Here is a 24,511-nt window from a genome sequence, read left to right on the forward strand (position 1 = left end):
GGCTGGGGGTGGCCCCTTTTTCTGCAGAAGCTGTGAATCCTAACCCTGTCTCAGCGACCCAGCGAAACAGCTGAGAGCCCATATGAGGTCATAGATATCCTCACCCTCTTAAGGCACTTAAAGTCTGGGTCCAGGGAGCTGAGGTCACTGGTGCCCCATCCAAGGGCACAATGTGCTTTACCTGGTCGTTTTTCTTCATAGCTGCACTTACGGGGTGCTTGTCTTGTGCCAGGAACTATGCTGGGCATTTTACACTCATTCTCATATGTAATCCTCATAGTGACCTGAGGAGTGGAGGTAATTAGTGTATCCCCATTGCACAAGTAAGAAAACTGAAGCTCAGAAAGTTCAGTGAGAGAGCCAAGGATCCACGGTTAGTAAGTAACAGAACAGGGCTACCAGACACGTGAACTGCGGCCACTAGGGACGGAGGGGAGCTTTAGTGGGTAGGGGGACGAAGAAAGGACATTTGGGACTGTAGGAAGTTGAAACAGTCGCCTCGGAAGCTGCTTAGAGGTGAGATTGGGCGCCATCCCAAGGCCGGGCTGTGTGCCTCTCGGCGATCCCTGGGCCCCGGGATTTTCCGCGCGCAGGGAGTCTGGCTAGCCGAGTGGGGGCGGCAGGGGGCGGGGCTTCTCTGGGCTCGCCCCATGCCCAGGTGAGGCGCTGGCTACCCGGGCAGGAAGGGACGACGCCCCGCCTCAGTGCTCGCGAGGTGTAGGGTGCCCCGGCTGTCGGGTCAGGCTTGCTTGGGGACCGGGACTGGCCCGGCGGGCAGGGCCTTTGGCGGGGGCGGGGGTTTGGAGTGGAGGGAGAGCGTGCCGCGCCCTGCCCGGCCCAGGTGTCGTCTCCGGGGGCGGAGTTTGGGAACCGGGCCGTGGGAGATTCCCGGCCGGATTAGCTGGCGGTAGGCGAGGGACAGAAGCCTACGAGACAAGGCAGGGCCGGGCGGCGCGGGGAGTGCAGAGGGCAGGCAAAGGCGGGGGACCGCCAGCATGTTCTCCCGAAACCACCGGAGCCGGGTCACCGTAGCCAGGGGCTCTGCCCTGGAGATGGAGTTCAAACGCGGCCGCTTCCGACTCAGCCTCTTCTGCGACCCACCGGAGGTGAGAGACCCGCGTCCCTGCCTTCCCCTCCCCGGGCTCCCGCAGCCCGGGCCGCCTGGGCCTCCCGCCCCGCCCGCGCGCGCCGAGGGGCGGAGACGCCGCGGGTCTGGTACAAACTAGTAGTTGTTGACTTAAAAAGTCAGGCGCGGACCGTCTGCACGTTAATCGGACCGTGCCACCCCAGACATTACCTGGCCCAGTTGGGATGATTTGCCTCCGCCTGGAAAAACCTCGGGTTGGCTTCAATTTAAGGGGCCCTAGGCTCGATTCCCCAAATGTGCCTTACCCCGGTCCTTCACGGCATCCCGGAGCAAAGGGCGGTGTGCAACCAGGCGGGCTCTAACAGATTCCTGGCCTGGGCGCCCGCTCCTTCCCTGGGCTCCAGCCGCAACCCACAACCTGTCTCAACCGTCTGGGACAGCCTCCATCATCAATCCTGACTTCTCCGCCGGTCTGCCCCCTTCGCTGAAACCCTCCCTAGCTGCTCCTCTGTGGCTGGGAGAATCGGGAGTGAGGGGGTTCCTTATTAAAGATTTGGGATTACTTCCCGCACTCAAACTTTCAGCCTCCTTTCCTGGGGCCTAAGAGGAGTCCAGCCTCTACAGTTGCCTCCTCGGCCCACCACTCTACACGTTGCTCAGGTCTGAGCCTTACCTGTAACTCCCTAAAGAGGCTCAGGAGGGTCTGAAAGATGTGGGGCTGAGCTAGGACTGACAGGGCGAGTAGCTACAGCAGAGGCTATCCCCAAGGTCAGCTCTCCTTTCCTGCTTGGCCTGGAAAGGGTTAAGTGAGAGGGCCTTCCTCACCCCTCCCTGCCGGGATTCCAGGCCTGGCTTCTGCACTTTACCCTACAGCCTGCCCAGAACTGCACTTTACCCTACAGCCTGCCCAGAACAAAGGCTCTTTCACACCGGTGTCCCAGTGTCCCGGGCCTTCGTTGACTTTGAAGCTAGTGGGCCTCGGGGAGAGGACCTCTGTCGGGTCCAGCATAAGCAACGCCGCCTGGGGCCAGTGTGGGGGAGTGAGGGGCAGGCCCAGGGACCCGGAGGAGGGGCCTGTGAGCTGGGGCCGCCCCCGGGATAAGCCCAGCCTTTTGGGGGCCGTAGCGGAGGAGCCGGGGATAAGCCCGGCCTTTTGGGGGCCGTAGCGGAGGAGCCGGGGCGGAGCCGCTGGGACCCGGCGGAGCGGTATGTGACTCCGTGGGCCTGGGGTGGAGGGGGGTGGCAAAGCTGCAGCTGGCTGGGAATCGGGGCTGGTTTCCTGTCTGGAAGGGAAGGGGCCCGCAGAGGGGAGCGGGGGCAGCAGCAGCTAGGCACACCCCTGCCTTTCTCCCTCCGTCTCCTCCCTTCTGCTGGAAAAGCGAGGTAATTGTGAACCCAGGGTGGGGCGGGCTGGATGGGGGCCCCAAGTTGGAAGAGGTGGCCCTGGGGGTTGAGCCGCATTTACTCCTCTGTCCCACTCCCTGGGCTCACTCAATAAGGTCCTCACCGTTATCCTTCTTCTTCCTCAAACTAAGCCAGAACCCCTTTCAGAAAGCAACCTCCTGACAAACCCCACGACTCTGTAGAACCTGCATGAAGTGTCCCCTCCCTGCCCCCTTCCAGTTGTGCCTGCCCCTCACACCCTACCGCACACAGATTCTCTGTCCACCAGGCCAGGGATGTGGGCGGGGGCTGGGGAGGGGCCAGAGTCGGAATGAAAGAGCCTTTTTCTTCCACAGCTGGGAGAACAGCTGCCACCAAAGCAAGACTGGACACTCTGTGCCCAGAGTCCCCTCTGCAGCTGGCCTCCTCTCCGGGGACCCTGCTCATCCTCACCTCGCTTTCCTTTCCCTCCATGCCTGGCTCCCATCAGGGCCCTGGAACAGCGGTAGGCAAGGAAAGTTTGTCACAGCAGCCAGAGGGGTCTAACGGGAGTGCAAGAGGGACAGGGGCTGCCTCTGCCCTCTGTCCAAGAACTGCCCACCTCTTTCAAGACCAGGGGAGCAGCGGGAGGAATTGTGGGGCAGCGTGGTGCTTGCTCGCCCCACCCTTCTGAGGGGTCAACAAGGGAAGGGGCACCTGGGGGGCACAGAGATGCAGGACAGATTGCACATCCTGGAGGACCTGAATATGCTCTACATCCGGCAGATGGCGCTCAGCCTGGAGGTAACGCCCCCACCCCTGGAGTGCACCTCCTCCACAGTATCCCAGCCCATCTCTGCTCTGCCCTTTCCTGCTGGGGCTGAGCAGGGAGAGCAGAGTCTGCTCCAAGTGGGGAGAGGGATAGGCGGTTCTGTAAGCCCTTCGTTGGGTGCTCCGTGTGGACCCAGGTTCAGTTCTGCCAATTAGAGTACTGTGTTGGCAACAGGGTCTTCACACCTATTTCTGGAAGCTCTGTGGTTTGGTGTGGATGTGTGTTCTGGGGCTGAGGGCTCCTTTTAGGTATGGGAAGAAGAGGGGAGTTCAATGTGAGAGGTTTGCAGGAAGGAGATGGTCTTACCAGAGAAGGGGAAGAGGACTCTAGGGCAGGATTCTGTGGCCCTGAAGATGGCAGGGAGCTGTTTATTCTTTTTTTTAAATAGATTTATTTTATTTTTTTAAAATTAGTTAGCTAATTAATTAATTTTTGGCTGCATTGGGTCTTTGTTGCTGCTCACTGGCTTTCTCTAGTTGCGGCGAGCGGGGGGTTACTCATCATTGCAGTGCACAGGCTTTTCTCATTGCTGTGGCTTCTCTTGTTGCGGAGCGTGGGCTCTAGGCACGCAGGCTTCAGTAGCTGTGGCACGCAGGCTCCAGAGCGCAGGCTCAGTAGTTGTGGCATACGGGCTTAGTTGCTCTGCGGCATGTGGGATCTTCCCAGACCAGGGGTTGAACCCGTGTCCCCTGCATTGGCAGGCAGATTCTTAACTACTGCGCCAACTGGGAAGTCCTTTTTTTTTTTTTTTTTTTAGTTTTTGGCCGCACCCCACAGCATGTGCGATCTTAGTTCCCTGACCAGGGATCGAACCCACACCTCCTGCATTGGAAGGCAGAGTCTTAACCACTGGACTGCCGGGGATGTCCCTCATTTATTTATTCTTAATCACATTTATTGAACACCTACTATATGTCAGCTTCTTTCTAGATCTTGGGATACCTCAGTGAACAAAACAGGAAAGGTCCATTCTACTGGGGGAACAGACAAGAAGCATGCAAACTAATAATCTCACATAGTGAAATTATGATGAAAACGGGGGGGTGTAATAAAAATCGGGTAGGGGGGGCAGCATTAGATGTAGGAGTCAGGGAAGGCCTCTGCGAGCTCTTTGAGCTGTGACCAGAAGGATATGAAGATATGTAAAGATGGGAGGAAGGGCTTTCCAGACAGAGGGCATAGTAAGGGCAAAAGGCTCTTAAATGAGGATGATGGTGATATGTTTGTGGAAGAAGGAGAGCCAGTGGGGCTGGAACATAATAGCTGGGGTCGAGCTGATGGGTGCGAGCCAGATTATGCAGGGCTTTGTAGTCCGTGACAAGGCATTTTAGATTTTACTCTAAGTGTGATGTTGGCTCATGGAAGGGTTTTAAGCAGGGGGACAACTTATCTAATGTTTTAAAATGATGGCTGTTGTGTTTGAAAGGAATAGGCTAGGCAGGGGTGGGGGGTGGGAGGGAGAAGGGTTGGCCAGACGAATAGCAGAAGACCACCAGCTAGGAGGTCGTTATAGCCTTAGGGGAGTGAACCTGGTGGTATGGATTAAATGCTCTTGGTGGAGATAGGGAGAAGGGGGTGGATTTCAGATGATGGTGGTAGATCTGACAGGGCTTGCTGACGTACTGGACACGTGGGTGCGGCCAAGAGAGGGCTCCAGGATGACTCTCTGGTGTGTGGCTAAGCAACTGGGCGATGTGGTCATTTACTGAGATGGGGAAGAGAGAGGAAGCTGAGGAAGTGACTGCCTGAACCAGGCAGGGTGTTGCTGCTAAGGGAGGTCAGAGGCAGGACAGTAGAGAGTCCAGCTCAGAAGGGGAATTTATTGCACATGTGTTTGTACCCTCAACCGGGTCCCCACTCCCTAGATCATGATAGACATTACGAGTCAATCATGGCAGTCTTCACCAACAAATCCACGCATGGCCTCACAATCTTTCTCAGCTCAACCTTGGCATAAATTATGCAGGTTGTGTCCTTCATAAGGGCACTGCATAGTGGCAGGAGTCCTGGTCTGGTTTCAGGTGGTGTGAGGAGGGGACACCTTTATCTAATTTGTTTGCCTGGAGAGGATCATCTTTTTCTAAAATGGAGAAAGGTGCCCAAGGATCCCATTGGGACTCTGACACTACATATGGTCCTCTGTTGGCATATGAAATAAAACCTATTTGCCATCCCTAGTCCTCTGCACTGTCCATGTTACTAGTTACATGTGGCTATTAACTTTAAAATTTAGTTAATTAAAATGAAATAAAATAAAAAATTTAGTTCCTTAATTACTCTAGCCACATTTCATGTGCTAGATGGCTGCTGAACATTTCCATCATTGCAGAAGATCTTATTGGCCATGGCTGGTCTAGGTATTTAAATGTTCGAATTCTGCATGCCTCCCCCTCCATGTAATTTTTCTTCATAGGAGCTCTGCCCAAGTTCTGGGGAAGAGGAGGGGGCTTAGATTTCACTTTGATCATCTCTCATTCAGTCTTGGGTTTGTTGAGGGTGCTGTGTTCTTTCTCCAGGAAGCTCAGCAGTTCCCCAACCCCCATCCCATTGATGTTTCAGGGATTAGCAAGAGAGGTAGTCGTGGAAGTGTAAATTCAAGAAGACTTTCTGGAGGAGGCAACTTAAGCTGCAATTAAAGGGAAGGTGGGAGTGCTGGGCCCAGGTAGGGGTTAGACTTTCCCATTTAATCCTCAAACAGTAGGAGGTGGAATTACCACGCCCTCCCACCCCCAGTTTACAAACAGAGGCTCCAGAGGTTAAGTTCTCATGGCTAGTCAAGTTCCTAAGCCAGGATTTGAACTTAGCCCTGGTGGAGATTCTAAAGGGAACATAAGGTGATGAGAAGCAGAGAGGGAAGTCAGAGATAGAAGGGAGTGGGAGGAACTGGAAAGGATGTCCAGAGAGGGCCTAATGTGTGCTGGGGCTTCTGCCCATGACTCATCCTCCTTCAGCCCCTTGGGCCCTGAGCGGAGTCCAGCTTAGGGCTCTTTCCCAGGGGAGTCTGGTGAAAGTACTGCCGGCTTGGGAAGAGAGGGTGTGTGGGTGGGGAGGGGGGCGACATGGAGCTATACCTGAGGTACGGAGATGGGGGTGAAGCTCCGGGATCCAGAGCCTGCGTCAGGATTCCCGAGGTGCTCTGCCTAAAGGGTGGGAGATTTCTATGGCACTGTCCACCGAGGGCCGTGGGAGAATGGATTCGGACCCGAGTGCATGGGGGGAGAGTGGTAGCCAGGGTGTCTGCACCCCCAGTCCGACTCATCCAGGCTGGATACAGCGACTTCCCTGCAGCCCCAGTTATTCCGATGTATACACTATCTCCCTCCCGTATGCACCCGGGCCAGGAGTCATCCTGGAGGGCAACTGCAACCCGGAGGGGCCCCCTGGCCTCCGGCAGCTCCGGAGCCTGGAGCCCTTTCTAGAGTGAGGCCGGTGCTCCCGGAGGTACCGTTCCTCCGCGACTAGGTCTCTGTGGTTAGCACCACCTGGAGCCTAACCGGGCCAATCGCGCAGAGGGACTGAGGGACCGCCTGCGTCCCGGAGCCCCTCGGCCGCTCTCGCGGCAGTTGGTAGATGATGTCATCGGCTCTCTCTGCGGGCGGGGCGGCTCCCCGGACCAGGGACAATGCCCGCGTTGCGCCGCACGTGCAATGGACAGGGCTAGGGAAGAATTCGTGAGTGCTAGGGCCGGGACCAAAAGGCTAGTCAGGAGGTGGCCTGCGGACGCTGCTCGGCCCCACCCCCCTCACCTGTTTGGGGGTGTTTGTGGTAGAAGCTAGATGCAGAATGGGATAGGGGTTGGCAAGCAGCAAACCGTAGCAGAGGTGGGACCCTGGTGCAGGCAGTCATGGTGGGGGTAGGGGCAGCTGTGTAGTCTGAGAGGGCTTCCTGGTGGAGGCGGCGTAGGTACCCGGTTGGCCTATTTCTGAAGGGTCAGGAAGGGAAATGTGGATAGTGAGGGTGATGAGATGAGGTGAGACGTAATGAAAGTCTGGCCCAGCTCAAGTAGGGAAGGAAGAATCAGCAGGGAGGCTGGACAAGGCAATTCCCGGAAGCAGGAATTTAGGGTGTTGAGGTCTTGGAGACTTGAAGGCTGGAGTCATCAGGAAAGAAGCAAGGGCACATAGTGTGGAAAAGAGCTGGTGTGAGGGGGAAGACAGGTTTTGGTTTTGTGCAGTCACACTCATCCTCCTCTTCCAACCCTGTGACTCCACTTGGCTTGCCTTCTGATTTGTACACTGTAATAGGGTTAGTCTTCCACCTCTTCTCTGAAGCCTTCCCCATCACCTCAGCCAGAAACAAATAGGGTCTGTTTCCCGTGAGTGTGTGTGTGCCATGACGTGGCACTTACGGAGCAGCCATTAACGTCTGCATCTCTCACCTCCCAGCTGGATCTCAAATATGGAGCTTCGGACAGCACAGGGATGCTCCAGTGTTATTGGGTGAATGCTACTGGGCTGAAGTAGCATCGTTAAAATAAGCACCCCGCCCCATGCATACCATATGCTGTGCATTGGGCATTGTGCTAAGTGCCTACTCACTCCTGACTTGCTTTACCTGTTTTCCCATCCCCATTCCTTGCCTCTGTCCTTACCTCCCAGACTCAGAGGGCCAGCAGATGGCAGGTGCCCAAATTTGGGGTGTGTACTGCATTCTCTGCAGCATGGATGAACACTGTAGGCGGTATGCTCCTTCTCCACTGACCCCTTGCCAACTAAATGTCCTCTCTCATCACTTGAGTCTTTGGGGTAAGCCAGGATGGCCTTTACTATCTGTGGCCATTCCCTTTAGGTGGTAGTTCTCAGCCTGGGCTGCACCTCAGAGTCACTTGGGGAATTTTCCAAAAAATGCACATGCCCCACTCGTAGAGATTCTTATTCTGCTACTCTGAGGTGGGGTCTCATGATTTATTATTTTTTTTAACTCAGAAGATTTAATTTTTTAAAAGGTAACACAATTTCCAATAGTACAGTAGTAAAGGAGCATATATATAAAGTATCATAAATTGATTTTCCATTCCTGGCTCCCAGCCCCACAGCCACTACTATTTTATGCATGTCTATCGATATGTATATGCATATATATATATATATATATATATCGTGTACAAATGGTAGCATGCTGTTCTTTCTTTTCTCACTTCATATACTTTGAAGATCGCTTCATTTTTGCACATGTCTATCTTACTCTTTAATGTCTGCAATAGTCCATATTTCATGGTATAGATGTGCTATAACTTATTTAACCAATGCCCTATTGAAGGACTTTTAATTTTGGTGTTTTAAAATGATGCTGCAATGAATATGGCTCTGCCCACAAGTGTAACTATATCTGTAGGATGAACTCCTAGATGTTGGATAGCTGGATCAAAGGATATGTGAATTTGTAGGTTTTACAGATTTTTCCAAATTGCGCTCAAAAGAGGCTGAAAAAAATTTATACTCCTAGAGGGAGTATAAATTTTAACAAAGTCTCTCTGGTTATTTGTGGGCTGCTGAGGTTGAGACTCAACCCTTGACCTTTAGTTGCCTGAAACATAAGTTTCTTGTCAGTTTCTCGTGGACCACAGTCCACCTGGGAATGAAGGGTGCTTCAACCTGTCCCCCAATTGACATTTCCTTCTCATCCTTATCCCCACTCCGGCTAGGACACAGAGTTGCAAAGAAAGCTAGACCATGAGATCCGGATGAGGGAAGGGACCTGCAAGCTGCTGGCGGCCTGCTCCCAGCGAGAGCAGGCTCTGGAAGCCACCAAGAGCCTGCTAGTGTGCAACAGCCGCATCCTCAGCTACATGGGCGAGCTGCAGCGGCGCAAGGAGGCGCAGGTGCTGAGGAAGACAGGCCGGCGGTGAGCAGGGGGGAAGCGAGGCTTTATGGGAGTAGTGGCGCAGTGTGTGTGTTTATGGAGTATGGAGTATGGAGCACCCTGAAGATGACTTCCTGGTGAAGACTTACCAGGGTCCTAGAAGACACCTTGGTGTTTTACCACCACAGTGTGCTGCCCAGAGGTGCACTAGTGAGTTGCAAGACACTGGCTTAGGAAAGCCAGTGTATCTGGTGAGAGGCTGGCAGTCTGAGGAGTAGTCATGCAAAAGTGCTAATTTGCTAAGCCCTGCCTGTGATCTGATGAGTCTGGCTGGCTGGCTTCTGGAAAGCTAATTTTCTCATAGCTGGTTCACCAAATGGCCAATTTACTAAATGACCAATTTACTGTAACTGACCATAGTTCATTGTACCTGGGGTTTGCCTCATTAGAGTCAGGGATTGGGAAAAGAAATAATAAAAAAAAAAAAATTTGAGGGAAAGCCTACCCACTCACATAAATTAGATTGTGCACTAAAAGGACTCCACTCTTGGATGTGAAACACAACCTACACTGGCATTAGGCTGCTGATCTGACAAATCTGTAGTGAAATGGTTGAGGCGATGCTCTGGTAAAACTAAAATGTGGGAAAAAGTATTTGGCAAATTGATCGTTCTGAGAACTGACCATTTTTGGTGAACTGGTCATTTGGAAAACTGGCTTCTGGCAAAGTAACCTGCTTGATCCCACAAGGCTGAGTGGGGAGAAGGTCCAGGCCCCTCACCGACATAGTGTCATCCCAGCTCATCCATGAAGGCTGACACAAGGAGAGGTTGCCAGGAGGCCTCCAGAGTGCACCCATGAAGACACCAGGGGAAGGCTGCTCCATAAAGTTAAACGAAGAGCAAGCAGGCATGGGGACACCTTCTACTGTGAGTTTGCTGTCTCTTAAGAGGCGGCCATTGACAGGCTCTGCCCTGCCCAAGTCCCCACACAGCCCATACAGCGTGATCTGAGGTGCACCCCAAGTCCCTGGCAGCTAAACACATTGCCATCAATGCCACATCATTTAGTTTAAGGCTAAGTCACTAATTTCATTATAATGAATTATAAATTAGTATGGATAAGCTGGCCATCACCTTAGGAGAGGGACACAAGCTCGGTGAGTCCTAATGATGGGCGGGGAGGGGAGGAAGGCCGATGTCCCCCCTGCGGGGGGGGACTGGGGAACTTGGGGCACTGGGAAGGTTCGGCCCATCTAGCCAGAAGGGTAGAGGAGAAATCAAAGCTGAGGGGGAGGATGGAGAGAGATTTGCAGTAAATGGAACACAAATGTTCCCTACTTGGGTTCCTGATTTTCTGACTGATCCAGTACCCTCCTTTATTGAAGTGATGAGATGGTGGAGAAAAGCAGCCTCCTTTGTTGTTAAAAACAAAGCCTGCAAACTCCTCCAAGCCTGGGGGTTAGTGGAGAAGAGTCCTTAAAAGGGAGTCTCTCTCTGTGGGCACCTGTGTCCTCAAGCCCCACTTCTCCCTGGCAGGAGTCTGGGGAGGTGGTCAGGAAGGGTGCTTGTGCGGAGGGTGGCCTGAGCTTGTACTGTGTGTGTGAGCTAAGAGTCTCTAACATTCCCAAGCCCAGCAACCTCCTGGGTTCAACTGACAACTCTCCCTAACAGTCCTTCAGCCCTGCCATGTCAGCCTAGCTGGGACCTGGCAGCTGGGCCCTGGGCCAGGGGTGTCCTAGAGCCCTTGGGAACCAGAGCCAGGGGGAATAGTGTCAAGAGGCCAGGCTAGGACGTTGTGATTTGCCCACAGGCCTTCTGACAGTGGGCCGCCCGCTGAGCGCTTCCCCTGCCGTGGCCAGGTCTGCATTTCTGGTAAGAAGCACAACTACCCCAGCTGTTGGCATTCTTTGCCCAATGATAAGATCTCCTGCCCCATCTCAACATCTATTCCTATCCGTCTGCCCCTTAGATCTCCGGATTCCACTCATGTGGAAGGACACAGAATATTTCAAGAACAAAGGCGGTGAGTTCCACACACGTGGGACAAATTTAAGGGAGTGACCCTGAGATTGGAGGTCCCTGTGGGGCACATCTTTACCAGTTTTGCTCTCTGTCCCCAGACCTGCACCGTTGGGCTGTGTTCTTGCTGCTGCAGATAGGGGAACACATTCAGGACACGGAGATGATCCTGGTGGACAGGACCCTCACAGACATCTCCTTTCAGAACAACGTGCTCTTGTGAGTATGAGTACCTCATCCCTATGGCTCCCACCTTTCTCTACTCTGCTCGAATCCTTGGATGAGGTAGCCACAGGGGAGGGGAGGGAGAGGAGAGGGAGGAAGGGAGATGGGCCTTCCCTGTGGAGCTGTCCTGTACTTGCATGACATCCATCCTCCACCACAGCACTTCCCCAGACCATCCTCCTGTCCTCTCTTCCTCCCATATTCCTATAGTGCCGAGGCAGGGCCAGACTTTGAACTGCGGCTGGAGCTGTATGGGGCCTGCGTGGAAGAGGAGGGGGCCCTGGCTGGAGCCCCCAAGAGGCTTGCCACCAAACTCAGCAGCTCGCTGGGCCGCTCCTCGGGGAGGCGTGTGCGGGCATCTCTGGAGACAGCTGGGGGCTCAGGGAGCAGTCCCATCTTGCTCCCCACCCCGGCTGTTGGGTAAGGCCCTGTATTCCCCCACTGCCCTCAGCTGGCCACAGGTGACCTCTGAGCTGTGTTGAGCATGCAGAACTTATTTTGCACTGCTGCCAGGACATGCAGACAGATATGAATAAGCAGTGGTCACATAGCTGGGAGGCACTCTGGCTTGTACCTCAGGGCTTGTACCCCAAGCCAACTGAGAAGAGCAGTAGGAATGCAGGAAGAGCTAGGCTCTGGGGTCATCACTTTTTGGCAGCAGCAAATACATCTTATGTGGATAGAACAGAGTGCCCCTGGTTGAAGCAGGGTAGCCTGGGTCCTGTGGTGTTGCCTACAGGAACCTGGAGGCACCTAGTGGAACCACTGGGTCTCTGAGCAGCAGTTTGAAAACCTTCCAGGTAATGAAGAGAATGCTTATTTTGGAGACAGATATAGATTCAAATTCCAACTCTAAGCTATATTTATGGGCAGATATCTTAACCTCTTTAAGCCTCAAGCTGCCTCAGGGCTGTTGTGGGAACACAGTGGGATAACATATTTAAAGCACAGGCCCCGGCACTTAGCAGGAGCGCAGTAAATGTTCCAACCCCTGTGGGGGAGGCAAGCTAGTTTTCTGTGGGGCAGCCTGAACAATGGGGCAGACCTGCTCAGCTTACAGCTCCTGCCATCCAACATGCCCCTCATTAGGCTCCTGCCCACTTCTCTGTCCTGTAGTGGTCCTCGTTACCACCTCTTGGCTCATACCACACTCACCCTGGCAGCAGTGCAAGATGGGTTCCGCACACATGACCTGACCCTCGCCAGTCATGGTGAGTATGTGTGTATGTGGGGGATGCTGGATGGTGAGAAGAGGGGCCGTTGGATGGTCCCCTTCACATTCCCCACCCTCACCCTGCGCTTCCTCCTACCCCAGAGGAGAACCCCGCCTGGCTGCCCCTTTATGGTAGCGTGTGTTGCCGTCTGGTGGCTCAGCCTTTCTGCATGACTCAGCCTACTGCAAGTGGTACCCTCAGGGTGCAGGTGAGGGGCCCTGAGGAGTGGAAGGGAACAGGGAGAAGGCAGAGGAAAGCCAGATGACCCAGGAATCAAAGAACTATTGAAAAAGCAAGATCTGGGTGGAGGAAGGAGGGGCATGGCAAGACAAGAGGAGGGTGGGCAGAAAGGAGCAGTTTCTCTGTGGGGGGCTGGGAAGAAGGGTGTTGGGGGTGTGATTCCCCTAGGAAACCTTGAGTCATTTATGCAGCAAACTGGGGAGCTGCAGGACTGGGTGCGAGTGCATGGAGTCTTGAAAGGCACAAACCTCTTCTGTTACCGGCAACCTGAAGACACAGACACTGGGGAGGAGCCGCTGTTTACTATTGCGATCAACAAGGTGATGAATCCCTGGTGGTGAAGCCACCCAGGTGGCAGGGTTCGGGAGCCTCTCCATCAGGCCCCAGGAGGGTGGGCACAGACCTCAAAGGGATCAAAGCTAGCCTCCTGTTCCAAACAGCACCACACCCAGCTTCAGGGCCAGGGTTGTTGGGACCATATTCTCCCCAACCAGCATCACTGGAAAATGATCGTCCCTTCTACTCACCAACCTTAGACCCTGCCAAGTCTCAGAGAGGGTTCTATAGCCAGTTTAGGACTTTTCATCCTCCTTCCATCTTTCCCCTCAGGTTCAATCTGCATCTCCCTCACCGTTTCCTGGTTTTCTCTCCCACCCCAAGTCCAAGGACGCTCTTTGTTTCCTAGCCCTTTTGCTAGCATTCCTGCCGACTTATGAAAGTACTGAGGGACCTCAGGCCTCGGCATTCCTGTTCCTGCCTGCCTCCTTGCCTTCCCTGCCTCGCTCAACCCCTCCTTCCCTGTCTCCGTCTGCTCCTCTTTTCCTAAGGACGACCTGTCTCGTCCCCTTCCTTTCCTGCTATTTCTTTCCACTCTGGTCAGTAGGAGGCAAATGAGAGGGCTTCTTGAAGGCCCCACAAGCTCCTCCTTCTAAGGCAGGGATGACCAAGCCTGCCTGATGTCACTGCTGACTTCTGTGACCAAGGTGAAGGTGGTGGAAGCAGATCCTGTCTTTCTCCTGCAGGAGACTCGAGTCCGGGCAGGGGAGCTGGACCAGGCAGCGGGCCGGCCCTTCACCCTGAGCATCAGTAACCAGTATGCGGAGGATGAGGTGACACACACCCTTCAGGCAGAGAGTCGGGGAGCCCTGCAGAGCTGGATGGAAGCTCTGTGGCAGCTTTTCTTTGACATGAGTAAGAGGGGGGGGGGCTGGATTGAACCTTCAGGAGGGACTGTGGATCGTTACTTTTACCAGAGGCCTCTGTTTCAAGAATGTGTGGAAAGGAATGTAGCAGGGGAGAGGGTAGCCTGGCCCTCTCACAGTCCTCCCCCTACCCACCCCAATCAATGCCCTCCCTGCAGGCCAGTGGAAGCAGTGCTGCGATGAAATAATGAAAATTGAAACCCCTGCTCCTCGGAAACCACCCCAAGTACTGGCCAAGCAGGGGTCCTTGTACCATGAGATGGGTGAGTGAAAGTGCACTCTGGGATCCTGATGGGAATTTGGGTCGGGGGCTTCAAGGGAACCCAGATAATGGAGACAGAGAGAAAGCACACTTCGGGCTAAGGCAGAGCTCTGGGGACCCAAGTCCCACCCAGCATTCCTTTCCCTTCTCCAACTCTTCTTAAAACCACCTCCACCGAAGTTCACAACAAAACCCCACAGAACCAGATGCATTTCATGGATTTTTTCCCCGTAATTTCTTCTTTTCTGTCTCCCTTTCTGCATGTGGATTCCTGTCTCCTCCTCTGACCCTTCACTTGCCTGGCACTGCTTTCATTTTCCTCCTCTTTCTTGGCTTCTTCACCTACTTCTGCCCACCCTCCTCTCCCTGTCTACCCTGTCACCCCATATCCCAGTCTTATCAGAACCTGTGACTCCAGGGGGCCCAAGTGAGGGGCTGCTCCTGCAGGATAATGCAATCTCAGCTGAGATCCAGGCTTGGCTTTCCTCTTACAGTGACAGGTGATGCTCAGGGCTGAGTAGGTCTGGGGCCTAAGCTCTGACTAGCCCCCTCCCCTCAATCCCTTCCCGGTGCCACAGCTATTGAGCCGCTGGATGACATCGCAGCGGTGACAGACATCCTGGCCCAGCGGGAGGGCACGAGGCTGGAGACGCCCCCACCCTGGCTAGCAGTGTTTACAGACCAGCCTGCCCTGTCTGGCCCCTGCTCGCCTGCTTCAGTGGCCCCAACCCCAGCCCAGACCCATTCCCTGCCCTGGGGGAGACCCCGAACGTTATCCCTGGATGCTGTCCCCCCAGACCACTCCCCTGGGGCTTCTCACTCGGTTGCCCCTCTACCCCCGAAGCGGTCCCCACAGTCCAGAGGCCTCTGCAGCAAAGGCCCACCCGACACTTGGCTCCAGTCCCCAGTGTGAGATGGTGCACTGGCAACAGGATCTGGTCAGAAGAGGAGATGAGCTGTGTGCAGTTGGGCTCTGGATTCGGCGCTCTTTGTAGCAGCTTGGCCAGCTTGGCCTCCCCTTCCTCTGCTGGACTGGGGATCGGCTGGGGAGGGGGAGCAGAAGCCCCTTTTAAGCTGTGGTTGCCATGGTGCTGAGGGACTCATTCCCAGGGCTGGCTGGGACCCCCTAAGCCCTTCCTGGGAGAAAACTGGAACCAACCCTGCCCTACCTCCCTGCACTAACCAGCTTTGAGGATGGCACTGAAGAGCCCTGGGAGGGAACGCACCTCCCTTGTGACTCCCACATTGACCATTAAAGTTATTTAACATCAGCCTTCACCTGGTTCTTGAGGACAGGTTGCTTCTCGGCTTGGTCTGGACCTGTCACATCCCCTCATCCCTGGAGCTTAGTTCACTAGTTGTGAAGTATGACTATGATACTGAGTAACCAGACAAGGGCTCCACAAGGGTGGAGGCGGGTACTTTATAAATACCACAGGGGAAACGGAGGGCTGCTTTTCTCTCACATGCTGCTGAATCTCAGGATCTCGGTGAGGTCATAGCCAGTCACAGCAAAGGAGCTGCCTGCAGGATCACAGAATCGGGCACCACACACCTGGGTGTCGGGTACACACTCTCCATGACAGTGCTCCACCTGGGAGAGAGGAGAGCTGCTCAGGGCCTGCTGCCTCATGCTTGGGTCCTCATTCCACTCCCCTTCCCATTCCACAAGACACACCTCAATGTAGCCACCCTCTGGGCTTCTGCTTAGCTTCCAGATGTGTACAAAGGTGTCCTCAGCCGCAGAGAGTAGCTATAAAAAAAAAGGCAGGGAGGACCAGTGGGAGTCAGAACGTGCTGACCAGGGGACTGGTGTAGGCTGTAGAGCCCAGTCCAGGTGCCTGAGGAGGGGCCAACACTGAGTGGCAGAGATAAGCCTGTGGAGTTCCTCTCAACATCCCAGCACCAGGAACAAGGGTATGTAGGGACAGAGGAGGAGACTGACCTTGCCCACCTCAGGAGCCAAATCCAGGGCACAGATGGCCCGGGCGTGGGCGTCGATCTGGACATGTAGAGTTCCTGTACTGGCTTCATACAGACGCACTTGCCCGTTTCCATAGCCTGCTGCTATGGTCCCCTGCCACAGCTGCACAGAAGGGCACGGGACCCTGCAAGAGTGATACCCTACTTTGATTTCCCAGACCCAAGCCTACTCCCCACCCGGAAGCTACCTCAGGAAGGCCTCAGCCCCCTTCCGCCTCACCTACCCGAATCCTGGAATTCGGGTCAATAATTTGAATTCAGGCCCTGACTGCCAGACACACAGCAAGCCTGAGTCATCTGCTGTCACCATGTCAGCCACGCAGTCCTGAGGGGAAAGGCAGGATCAGCCCTTCCCTTTCTCCCCTGCTGGGTCCTGTATACAGGGCAGCAGGGGAAGGGAAGCAGTATTTGCATCTTTGCCTCTCCAGGGAAAGGGCAAGATGTGAAGCCATCACTGGCTGGAGGGGTCCCCTGGAGGCATAAAATGCTTTCCTTGTATTCTTTATAGTCTCACTCCCTACCCTGACCCCAACACACACACCATGTGTTTGGGTATATAATTGTCCTCATTGGATGGATGATGAAACTGAGGCCATAGTGTTAGGACCTTCTGGAGGTCTTGCAGTGAGCCAGCCACAGTCATGACTAGACTCTGGGCCTCTTGACAACCCCTAAACCCAGGCAGCCAACATAGCCCATGGGCCCAGCTCTGTGCCAGGTGCGGTGTAACATAGGAATTAGATGATACATACCCTGTTTTCAAGAGGTTTACAATCCAACTGGGGAGACAAGAGTTGTCTGAGGGCAGTATCAATTCAGGGTTCAGCTAAGGGAGATCAGCGGGAGCTGGAATAGGGGGAAGGCTTCCTGGAGAGGATAGCACTGGAGGTGGGCCTGAACTTACCGAAGTTCAGAGAAGGAAGCCACACATGTCAGAGCTGGAAAGTATCTCAGAAACCATCTGTCCCAACTCTTCCATTCACACCAGTATTGTAAAGTGTGAGTGAACTATTAAATGCCACGTAAATGTAAAGTATCTCAGGCTTCATCACTGGAACTGAGGTTGCTAAAGCCTAGGAAAGTGCGGCAATTTGCCCAAAGTCATCCAGCTGCTTCGTGGCAGAGCCACGGCTGGAATTGCCTCCCAAGGTGGGGAGGCCCCCAGATTCACTGGAACAGTAGGGGGAATCCACTCACCTGTCCCTGGGCAGGCTCGGTGGCAATGTCTGTGACTGGTGTCTGGTGCCCAGCCAGCTCTTCACTCAGTACAATGTTGGGACCCTTGGCTGGGATGTCAAAAACCAGTACCCGGCCTGACCACATTCCTGCAGAACCAGTGCTCCACTGATGGCTTCCTGATCCTCCCAGGTCTCCAGCCACCACACTCAGCACTCCCTCCATCCCAGAAACCTTAGTAACAAACCCACCTCTCACTGCTCCAACAGCCCCACCCCTACCTTCACTACCCTTTTCCTATCCCACCCTGCCCCTATGAACCCCACCATGGCTTTTTGGAGTCTCTCAGATCCCCCTTCACTCCCACCCTTCCCTCTAACACTGCACAATTTCCTCAGACCTTTGGCATCCTCCTGGCCAAAGGCTATACCCCTATACCTCAGCACCCCCCAACGCCCTGCCCTTGGCCCCCTCACCCACACAGATGAAGTGGCCACTGGCAGCAATTCCTCGGGCAAACACAGCCTGCACTGAGAGGGGAAAATGATTAGAAATAGCGTCTCCCCTAACCCCAGCAAACCCTCCCTACCCCCACCCAACCCACTCAGTCCTGCAGGTACCTAGAGAGGCATCTCCAGCATCCAGTGCATGCCAATAGACCATGACGGAGCCATCAGACTCATACATCTGGAAGACCAAGGCAAGGATGGGGTCATGACGCAGCTGACCTTTGCTGAGCTCTGTGCTGATTACTCCACATACTCATGTTAGCCTTAGCCCATCTAATCCTCAAAACCAGCCTGGGAGGTAGGCACTACTTCTATCTCCATTTAACAGAGGAGGACACTGGGGCTCTGAGAAGTTAACTGAATTGCCCAAGGTCATACAACTTATAAAAGGGCAGATACTGGAGACGGCACTTGAGAACTGGAAAACAAGGAAGGCATGAAGATGAGAAATAAGGAAGAGGGGGCTAAGCATTTGAACAGCTTGGAAATGTTTAGAAATAAATGGGGTAAGGTCTAGGGGCCTTGGAGAGAAGTAGAGAAGACCCTAGTGGGGGAGGGCAGGAAGGTCCTCTTCTTACTTGTATTCCTCGATGTGAGGTGAGTACCAGCAATACTCGGAAAGGGAGGACACACCAGTGGACCTAGAGGGAGATGAATCAGAGTAGGAAGAAGTGGTCAGAGCAGGGGAATGAGGACTCAAAAGTGTGGAAATTCAGATGGTTAGGGAAGGCCTGTTCCTTGAGGTTTGGAGAGGAAGAACTGGTTTAGGGTTGGGTTCAGTAACACCACTCCTAACTCCACGCCTCACCTGGGTGATAAGTGGGGGGCTTACTCCAGCGCCCTCCTTAGCTTGGAGTTGGCGCTGGGCCAAGGGCACACCCTCAGGAGCAGCGCTGAGAAGCTGGGCGCTGGGTCCATGGACTACTCCAAAATGTGTGAGGTTGCGGCCGGGCAGCTGCAGCACACTGAGGTTGTTGCACAGGGCGGCGGCTGAGCCTCGAAGGGGGATGGAGCGCTCCCGGCGGAACATCCTTGGGGAGAGACGCCCGAATCACAGGCGCGCGGAAGACAGACGACAGTGGAGATTCCTGTGGGGGCTGGGAGGTGGGAGTGGGTGCTGTCACGAGGCACTGGGAGAGACCCCTGAGATTGGGTAGTGATGTGAATGAGGGCCTCGAGGATGGTGATGGGGGATCATATGGCGTGGGAAGGGTATTGTGGAGCAGGCAAGGGGAACCCTAGGGCTGAGTCATGAGGCGACAGGGGTTCCCAGAGGAGGAATTGCGGTGGCCCAGGACTCAGTGGCCCCAAGAGCCCGAGCCAAGGCGGGATGAAGCAGGGTAGCCCCCAGGCCCTTCCTCCCTCGCCCTGGCTCCCCGAAGCCCCCGGACCAGGTCAGAGTTCACACCAGCAGCTTGCCGGACACGAGAAGCGTCCCGTCCCTCCGAATCCGCCGCCACCATAGAGACGACGCACGTACGCACGGCCGTTGGGTGGGGCGAGCAACCCAAACGTGCAGCGCGCAGCGCTGCTGCCAGGTCAACTGTAGGCGGGGCGAGCCCGCCAGCGGCGTGGTTGCCGAGGCGACCGATAGGCGGCAGCAGCAGCGGCGGCGGGACAGGAAAGCAGCTGGATGCCCGGGGCTGGAGCTACAGCTGCGGCGATGACGCACGAAGGCCCGGTGAGCTTTAGCTCAGCTGAGGGTGCCCCAGAGCGGGGATAGACCGTTAAGATCGGTGTCCTGAACCGTGGGCCAGCTCTGTGCCACCCGGCGCCCGCCCTCCATGCGGGCATTCAAGATGACCAAGGAAGCCATGTCGGTGCACTAGGGCAGAAAATCTACACCTGCACCACGCCCACTCACAAGCATTTTCACACTTGGAACCTGAGGGAAAGGGGTTAAATGGGTGGTGCAGAGCTCAAGAACAAGAAGTGACTTTGGAAACAGTTAATGCATGTATAATGTTTCTTATACTGAGGTGTACCCATTTGAATGGATAAACCAGAATTAGGCATTGGGGAGAGGTGTTGCTAGATATGATACATTTCGAGAATTTCAGGAGGAAGAAATGGATTAAACAACAATTCTGAGGCTGTACTTGAAAGTCAATTGTTTAAAGCCGTTATCACGGGTGTCACATGAGACGCTGGGTGGGGAAGTCTAAGGAACCAACTCTCCCTACCTGCTCTGCTCTGGCCAAGCCTGGACTGGGCCATGGGCCATTCCCTGGGCTTGCCAAGTGGACTGTTCTCTCTAGCAGAGAGAGGAAATGAGGCTTAAGGGATTTTGAGTTCAGCGTGAGGTTTAGGAAACACCAGAGTTGGGGGAGAATGAATTTTGGGGAACACCATGTATGAGGCAATAAGGGTGGGGATGGGGAGGCAAAGGTTTGGGAAGATTACGTTGGGAGGTAAATTTTAGAAGGAATCTGGTTCAGGGAGACTGTTGTGGGGAAATGAGAAAGCTCCTAAGAATCTGCTACTAAATTCCTATGTCCTTAATATGGATTTTGGGGGGACTAGATTTTTCTTTTTCAGTGGATTTTTCTTGATTATAAAAGGATACAAAGTCACTGTAGAGAACTTATAAAATGGAGAAGAGTGTAGGAAAGAAACATATCCACTATTACAATTTTTGTGCTTTCCTTTTCTTCAACACATCGGTTTACATATCTGAGATCATACTTGATGTGTAATTTTGTATCCTGCTTCTTTCAGTTAACATTACATCATAAGTATTTACCTATGCTATTGTAAATTCTTCCTAAAGACTGCCTTTAATCATTGCATAATAGTCCATCATATAGGTAGCACACAATTAGCCACCTATTCTCTTTTTGTTAGATGTATGTTTTCAATATTCTGCTATTATAAATGACATCACAGGGACTATTTTAGAGAATATATATTTTCATTTCAGAATATGCCTTTGTGTGTGTTCATAAAACTGGAATTGGTACTTTTGAAGGTTGGACAGCTTTTCAAAAGTTTATTAGTCATCAACAGTTCCACTTTTGTGAAATATTATGTCCTTTGCTTATTATCCTTGGAGGTCTTATGATTTTAAAAAATTTTATGCATTTTTAATGTATTGGGGGATATTTATCCTTTTTTAAAATTTGTTGCTCATATTTTTTGTTTAGGAAGCAGGATAAAGTCAAACTCTGGAGTCAGACAGACTGGCATATGAAATATGACCCCACTACTTCCTTGCTCTGTTGTCCTGGGCAAATTCTGTAAAATGGGGATAAAAATAGTATGTAGTCTAAAAAATGTAGGAATTGAATCCATGTATGTGACTGATATACTTTAAGTGCCAGTAAATGAAAACTACTATTATCACCTTCTAATTAGGAATGTTTTTTTTTAAATAAGCAGAGGAAAATTTGACATATATATATATATATACTTATCTATCCATTTCTTTATTATTTCTTACATTACTTTTATGCTTAGGCAGCTGTTTCTCACCCAGAGATTATATGACAATTTAAACTATTTTCCCCTACATTTTAAAATAACTTTATTTATTTTTGGCTGTGTTGGGTCTTCACTGCTGCGTGCGGGCTTTTCTCCAGTTGCAGCGAGCAGGGGCTACTCTTCGTTGTGGTGCGTGGGCTTCTCATTGCGGTGGCTTCTCTTGTTGCAGAGCATGGGCTCTAGGCGTATGGGCCTCAGTAGTTGCAGCACATGGGCTCAGTAGTTGCAGCGCGTGGGCTCTAGTTGTGGCTTGTGGGATTAGTTGCTCCTCAGCATGTGGGATATTCCCAGACCAGGGATGGAACCCATGTCCCCTGTATTGGCAGGTGGATTCTTAACCACTGCACCACCAGGGAAGTCCTATTGACTTTTCTTTCTCAAGTTCTTGAACTTGCAAGAGTTTTGAACACTTTGAACTAGTGCAAATGGCAAGGACTGTGCAGTTAGCTATATATAGCCTGGGTTCACTGTGTAATCCCAAGCAAGTGGAGGTAAACTGCTGTCAGGTTTCAGTTTCTTTGTCTGTAAAATGGGCTAGTGAGCTGTTATGAAAATTAAATTAGCTAGGTCACACACCTGAAAAGCATCTGTCACATGGTAGTCTCTTAGTAAATTATCCCTCTCTAAAGGCTTTCTTTCCTACTAGACCACTAGAGGAAGCTTCCTCCTAGCCCATAACTGCTTCTCCACTCCTTAGTTTCCCACCCTGATTGCCTTGTTCCTTTCCCACAGAGGCAGGTCCGAGACCGCGGGGTGACCCGATCCAAGGCGGAAAAGGCGCGGCCGCCTACGGCTCCGGTGGTGCCGCAGGTGGACATAGTGCCTGGGCGGCTCACTGAGGCTGAGTGGATGGCGCTCACGGCTCTCGAAGAGGGCGAGGAAGTGGTGGGGGACATCTTGGCTGATCTGCTGGCCCGAGTCATGGACTCTGCCTTTCAAGTCTACCTGACTCAACAGGTGGGCCTGGATCCTTGTTCTCCAGACCCATCTCCCCTCTCCCTGACCCCTCCCTGCTGGGCTGAGACCCTTTCTCGCCTCTGCAGTGCATTCCATTCACCATCAGCCAGGCCCGGGAAGCCATGCTGCAGATCACCGAGTGGCGCTTCCTGGCCAGGGACGAGGGAGAATCTGCAGTGGCAGAGGACCCCACATGGGGCGAGGACGAGGAACCCTTGTCTTGCACGACGGATGCCTGGGCTCAGGGATCCGTGCCCGTGCTACACGCGCTGACCTCGGTGGGGCTGGAGGAGACCTTCCAAGGCGAAGTAAGCTCAGCCCCCAGCTACCTCCCAGCTGTCACCGCTGCCCCCGCCGCGTCTTCGATCTCCTCAGGGCCTCACTGGACTGCTCCAACCTCCTCTCTACCCTTTCTGACGTCTCACCACTCACCCCTCACCTCCACCCTGGTGCATTTCCCCAGGACCAAGAGAACGTGGACCAGATCCCTTTAGGAAGATCGTGGATGGATACAGGCTCTCAGGAGCGGATGGAATCTTGGGAGCGTCCTCCTGAACTGAGAGTCACCCCGGGCCCCCTACCCACCCCGGTCCTGTTTCAGGAGACAGGGCCCAGGGGTCCTTTAGAGAAACTGGACGACCAGGCGAGGGGCCACCTGTTTGCAGTCGGATCCTTGAACGCGAGCAGCCAACCGTCGAAAGAGATGGCGCCCGCCGGCAGTCCCCACCGTTCTCTGGAGCTGTCCTTGGTAGCCAGCCCTCAGGCCTCTGTCGAGAGGGCACAGCCCCTCAGCTCTCAGTTCTCGCTCGAGGACCTCTATTATTCCCAGCCGCAGCCGTACGCGGTTGGAGACCGGCCGGAGCTCAAGGAGGAGAAGGTGCCCCGCATCCCCTCGGTCGTGTCGGTGTCCGGCCCCTCTGCGGGCGGCCCCACCACGCTCAGCGCCTCCGGGGGGTTCCAGCCGCAGCAGCCCGGGCGCGCCGATGCGCGGCCCAGCGCGCTGCACTACAGAATGGGCCGCAAGGCGGCGATGGCGCGCCTGGACCCAGCGCGGCTGTCGCGCCACTGGGTGCGGCCGCTGGCGGAGGTTCTGGTCCCAGACTCCGAGACGTCCCCCCTGGAAGCCTACCGCGGGCGCCAGCGGGGCGAGAAGATCGAGGCCCCAGCCGGACCGCAAGCCTCCGCCCCCAGCGTCCGCGTCTCCCCGTCAGTGTTCTTCCCTATCGCACCTGGCGTTCCTTTCCGAGCCTTGGGCCCCGGCCCCAGCCTCCAATTCCCTACTTTAAGTTTAGGCCTACCGTCGCCAGGTTTTGGTTCAAAGCTGCCCTTCGCTAGTCCCGGGCTCCGTTTTCTTGCCACACATCCGGCGCGCCCCGACGTGGCCCGCAGCCCCAGCCCCAGACTATGGCCGGGTGCCAAGTGGCCCAGCGGCTGGGAGGGGGAGGGCGAGTTGCTGGGAGAGCTGTGGGCTGGCCGCACCCGCGTACCTCTGCAGGGCCTGGACCCTGGGGACGGGGAGAGCCAGGATCCTCACAAGTGGCTTCATCCCGTGCCCCGAGTTCTCGAAGCCAAGTGCCAGGTGATGCGGAAGCCCGTGTTGCTGCCGGAAGCACTGGAGCTGGCTCCTGGTGTGAGCATGTGGAACCCAGCCACCCAGGTGCTGCTCAGCTCTGCTGAACCTCAAAAGGAGGACAAAGAAGGTGGCACCTCTCCTCCACCCACATAGGTGCCCCAAAGCCCCAGGTGACCGTGGCACAGTTAATGAAGAGCTCAACCCCCAAAATGTGGTCACTCCCCTCCAAGCGCCTGCCCCATTCTGAGCCCTGAACCTCAGGCAGTGTGAAACCTACCTTCCTTCTGTCTGCTTGCCAGAAATAAACACCTGAGTTGCCTTAAGTATTGGCCTGATGTCTGTCAGTTTCTTCCAAGTGTGTGCTCTCGTGAACTGGAGTGGTCTAGAAGAATATAGAACACTGACTCCAGGGAATAATTCCATTACACCCTTAGGAGACCCTGCTTTAGGGCCAAGGTGGCTCCCCAGCAGAGGCATTCTGGAGAACCATCCCCATCCCCACAAAGGAGCAGACATAAGGGTTCCAAGTGGGGTCTGCCTCAGTTTGGAGAATTTATAAGAGTCTCCTTCCAGTAGGGGAAGAAGG

The 24,511-nt window shown here is 54.1% G+C and overlaps 3 protein-coding genes across 11 annotated transcripts; 2 read left to right on the top strand and 1 right to left on the bottom strand.

Moving 5' to 3' along the window:
• Positions 1-696: 696 nt before the first annotated feature.
• RTKN (rhotekin) lies at positions 697-15,520 on the top strand. Of its 8 annotated transcripts, none has more exons than XM_060309328.2 (13): positions 1,946-2,293; positions 2,827-3,253; positions 8,926-9,125; positions 10,896-10,957; positions 11,055-11,108; positions 11,206-11,323; positions 11,540-11,749; positions 12,446-12,540; positions 12,645-12,751; positions 12,975-13,103; positions 13,806-13,974; positions 14,144-14,248; positions 14,826-15,294. In XM_060309328.2, exons 2-13 carry the CDS (start codon positions 3,182-3,184, stop codon positions 15,158-15,160), a joined length of 1,656 nt encoding a protein of 551 aa, XP_060165311.1. In that variant the 5' UTR covers positions 1,946-2,293; positions 2,827-3,181; the 3' UTR covers positions 15,161-15,294. The 8 variants fall into 8 exon arrangements, with proteins under 8 accessions (XP_060165315.1, XP_060165313.1, XP_030733490.1 ...); XM_060309331.2 differs by lacking the exon at positions 2,827-3,253 and adding an exon at positions 7,880-7,961 and having other exon boundaries at positions 1,949-2,293; XM_060309329.2 differs by lacking the exon at positions 1,946-2,293 and adding an exon at positions 2,341-2,470.
• Positions 15,521-15,646: 126 nt separating this feature from the next.
• Positions 15,647-19,468, bottom strand: WDR54 (WD repeat domain 54). Of its 2 annotated transcripts, none has more exons than XM_030877636.2 (10): positions 19,324-19,468; positions 18,724-19,012; positions 18,494-18,556; positions 18,027-18,093; positions 17,883-17,936; positions 17,428-17,555; positions 16,455-16,555; positions 16,202-16,355; positions 15,926-16,000; positions 15,647-15,841 (listed from the first exon to the last, which is right to left on the bottom strand). In XM_030877636.2, exons 2-10 carry the CDS (start codon positions 18,943-18,945, stop codon positions 15,710-15,712), a joined length of 996 nt encoding a protein of 331 aa, XP_030733496.1. In that variant the 5' UTR covers positions 18,946-19,012; positions 19,324-19,468; the 3' UTR covers positions 15,647-15,709. The 2 variants fall into 2 exon arrangements, with proteins under 2 accessions (XP_030733496.1, XP_030733494.1); XM_030877634.3 differs by having other exon boundaries at positions 15,649-15,841; positions 16,193-16,355.
• C12H2orf81 (chromosome 12 C2orf81 homolog) lies at positions 19,202-24,199 on the top strand. The gene is given in 4 exon segments (XM_030877629.2): positions 19,202-19,596; positions 22,128-22,352; positions 22,439-22,777; positions 22,780-24,199. Coding segments are annotated over 4 exon segments (1,911 nt in total). The 5' UTR covers positions 19,202-19,548; the 3' UTR covers positions 24,079-24,199.
• The last annotated feature ends 312 nt before the right edge of the window (positions 24,200-24,511 follow it).

Source organism: Globicephala melas, chromosome 12 (genome assembly GCF_963455315.2).
Source record: "Globicephala melas chromosome 12, mGloMel1.2, whole genome shotgun sequence".
NCBI lineage: Eukaryota > Metazoa > Chordata > Mammalia > Artiodactyla > Delphinidae > Globicephala > Globicephala melas.

Coding starts and splice junctions, on each gene's coding strand:
- RTKN (XM_030877630.3), top strand. CDS start 996: ATGTTCTCCCGAAACCACCGGAGCCGGGTCACCGTAGCCAGGGGCTCT. Junction 13,104..13,805: donor TTACTATTGCGATCAACAAG/GTGATGAATCCC, acceptor TTTCTCCTGCAG/GAGACTCGAGTCCGGGCAGG. Junction 14,249..14,825: donor GTCCTTGTACCATGAGATGG/GTGAGTGAAAGT, acceptor CCGGTGCCACAG/CTATTGAGCCGCTGGATGAC.
- WDR54 (XM_030877634.3), bottom strand. CDS start 18,945: ATGTTCCGCCGGGAGCGCTCCATCCCCCTTCGAGGCTCAGCCGCCGCC. Junction 16,556..17,427: donor CCGAGCCTGCCCAGGGACAG/GTGAGTGGATTC, acceptor CTTTCCCCTCAG/GACTGCGTGGCTGACATGGT. Junction 16,356..16,454: donor ACCCGAATTCCAGGATTCGG/GTAGGTGAGGCG, acceptor TCACTCTTGCAG/GGTCCCGTGCCCTTCTGTGC.